The sequence below is a fragment of the Octopus bimaculoides genome, chromosome 1 (assembly GCF_001194135.2).
Source record: "Octopus bimaculoides isolate UCB-OBI-ISO-001 chromosome 1, ASM119413v2, whole genome shotgun sequence".
Taxonomy (NCBI): domain Eukaryota; kingdom Metazoa; phylum Mollusca; class Cephalopoda; order Octopoda; family Octopodidae; genus Octopus; species Octopus bimaculoides.
Genome location: NC_068981.1, coordinates 138,992,632 through 138,995,464, shown reverse-complemented (window position 1 = coordinate 138,995,464; position 2,833 = coordinate 138,992,632). Strand labels below are relative to the sequence as shown.

At 41.9% G+C, this 2,833-nt stretch overlaps 1 protein-coding gene across 1 annotated transcript in view; it reads left to right on the top strand.

Moving 5' to 3' along the window:
• The window catches only part of LOC106870675 (cytochrome P450 20A1), a 33,549-nt gene that overhangs the window by 17,821 nt on the left and 12,895 nt on the right, over window positions 1-2,833 (top strand). Inside the window, exons 6-7 of the mRNA XM_014916829.2 lie at window positions 695-770; window positions 2,026-2,205. Of these exons, the coding sequence (XP_014772315.1) occupies window positions 695-770; window positions 2,026-2,205 (256 nt within the window). The remainder of the gene's footprint in view (window positions 1-694; window positions 771-2,025; window positions 2,206-2,833) is intronic.

Sequence of the window (2,833 nt, the reverse complement as noted above, 5' to 3'; positions counted from 1 at the left end):
CGGGTGGCACATAAAAGACACCATTTCGAGCGTGGCCGTTTTCGTGCGGGTGACACGTAAAAGCACCCACTACACTCTCTGAGTGGTTGGCGTTAGGAAGGGCATCCAGCTGTAGAAACTCTGCCAAATTAGATTGGAGCCTGGTGTTGCCATCCGGTTTCACCAGTCCTCAGTCAAATCGTCCAACCCATGCTAGCATGGAAAGCGGACGTTAAACGATGATGATGATGATATATGTATATATATATGGTATGTAAAAAGCACCTTTCGAGTGTTGGGCCTCATGGTGGCAATAACAAATGACCGAGACCTTTGGCAATATGCTGTGGTTGAGAAGACCCATTAAGTCAAGTAAAATCATAGTTGTGGCAAATACTTGTGTCACGCAACTGGCACCTGTGCTGGTGACATGTAAATGCATTAGGAAGGGCATCCAGCTGTAGAAACCATGTCAAATCAGACTGGAGTCTGGTGTAACCTCCCAGCTTACCAAACCGTCCAACCCATGCTAGCATGGACAACAGATGCTAAATGATGATGATATATTTTGTATGTACTGAAATCTATATACACTCTTAGTTCACATATTACATATATATCTATATCCTTTGTTCACAGATATTCAAAATCTTGAACTGTGTATATAGCAGACACTTGTGTTTAAGTTGTTTTATATTTCTTTCCATTTGTCCAGTGTTGGTATGAAATCCAGAGATGCCTGCAGGATCTGGCTGAACCGGAGTCTCATCGGATACAAGCTTTTAAAGAAGGTATGAAAATATTTTCCACATTTACCATGTTTTTTTGCTTTTTTGCTTTGTTGTTGTTTGAATATGGGTGTGGCTGTCTTGTGAAGAAATTCGATTCAGAATCATGTGGTTGTGGGTTGAGTAGAATTAGGTACATCATATGTGGCTGTGTGGGTAAGAGGTTTGTTTCCTAACCATATGGTTTTGGGTTCAGTCCCACTGCATGGCACCTTGGACAAGTGTCTTTTATTATAGCCTTAGATCAGCCGAAGCCTTGTGAAAGGATTTGGTAGATGGAGACTGAGAGAAGCCCATTGTATGTGTTCACATATGTTAAAATGTGTGTGTGTGTGTGTGTGTGTTCATATATGTGTGTACTCTTATCTTGACATCACATAACGGTTGCAAATGAGCATCACCATCATACAAGTGACGCTGTTTGTTTCCAGACTCCTGTGAAAAACACATCTGGCTATGATAAATACTCCCCTGCTTGGAAACAGGTGATGGTTGGCAATAAGAAATGAATCTGGCTATGCAAACACAAAAAGGTGGATGTTAACTGATGAGGATGTTGTACTCACTACTGCAGTGACCCATTAGTCATGGCTGCTTTCCTTTTCTTTAGTACTTTTAGCGTCTGTTGCAAAATTAATGGGCTAGCTGTCTGCCTTTTTCCCCCGAATTGTGAATGATAATAGATAATGTCCATTTCATTTTGTTATTGTTATATTTAGGAATGATGATCATGATCATGATCATTTAACATCTGTTTTCCACGCTGGCATGGGTTGGACTGTTTGACTGGGCTGGCACATGGGAAGGCTGTGCCAAGCTCCAGTCTGATTTTGGCATGGTTTTCTACGACTGGATGCCCTTCCTAATGCCAACCACTCTGAGAGTGTCATGCGTGCTTTTGTGTGCCACCAGAAAGGGTGCCATTTGCGCAACACTGGTATCTGCCACAACTGCAATTTTGCACGGTTTGATGGGACTTCTTCTCAAGCATGACATAATGCCAAAGGTCTTGGTCATTGCCTCCATGAGGCCCAACACTCGAAAGGAACTTAGCCACCTCACCTCTGTAAGGCCTGCTTGAAAGGAACTCAGCCACCTTGCCTCTGAACATTTTGTCTTATTTCTAAAAAAAGCTAATCACGAGAAATATTTTGTTAAAATCTGATTTTTTTTTCTTTTAATAAAGCATAATTTTTCATTTTAACCAGTTTTATGTATTTATTTACTTATATATTTTTTACTTTTTTTTTGTTTGCAGCTCAGAATTTTCTTGAGAAATATCTGCAAGATGCTGTTACAAAGCGGCGTGACCAGCCAACTGTTTCTCCAGAGAATTCCTTGCTAATTGATTTCTTGTTGAAGACTGATGCAGCTGATAGTGAAATAGTTATGGACCTCTTCATGACAATGATGTTTGATTTTCATACTCTTGGCTGCTGTAATGTCTCATTTAACATCTTTTACCGTTCTTTGTTTTATTTCAGTTTTCAAAACTTTATTGCTCTCCTTGTGCCACACCCTACCACTATATTAATACTGGCATTGCTTGTTGTGGTCTGTTGTGTACTCTTACAATGAGGTTGAGAGACCTGCTTTAGTCTCTCTATAAGTTTGTTGCATAGCATCCGGCCATGGATTTCTAGTAGTAGCAGCTCTCCATGGATCTGTAGGGGTAGCATATCTCCATGGATCTGTAGTGGTAGCATCACTCCATGGATCTGTAGTGGTAGCATCTCTCCATGGATCTGTAGTGGTAGCATCTCTCCATGGATCTCTAGTGGTAGCAGCTCTCCATGGATCTGTAGTGGTAGCAGCTGTCCATGGATCTGTAGTGGTAGCAGCTCTCCATGGATCTGTAGTGGTGGCATCTCTCCATGGATCTGTAGTGGTGGCATCTCTCCATGGATCAGTAGTGGTAGCATCTCTCCATGGATCTGTAGTGGTAGCATCTCTCCATGGATCTGTCGTGGTAGCAGCTCTCCATGGATCTGTAGTGGTAGCATCTCTCCATGGATCTGTAGTGGTAGCAGCTCTCCATGGATCTGTAGTGGTAGCAGCTCTCCATG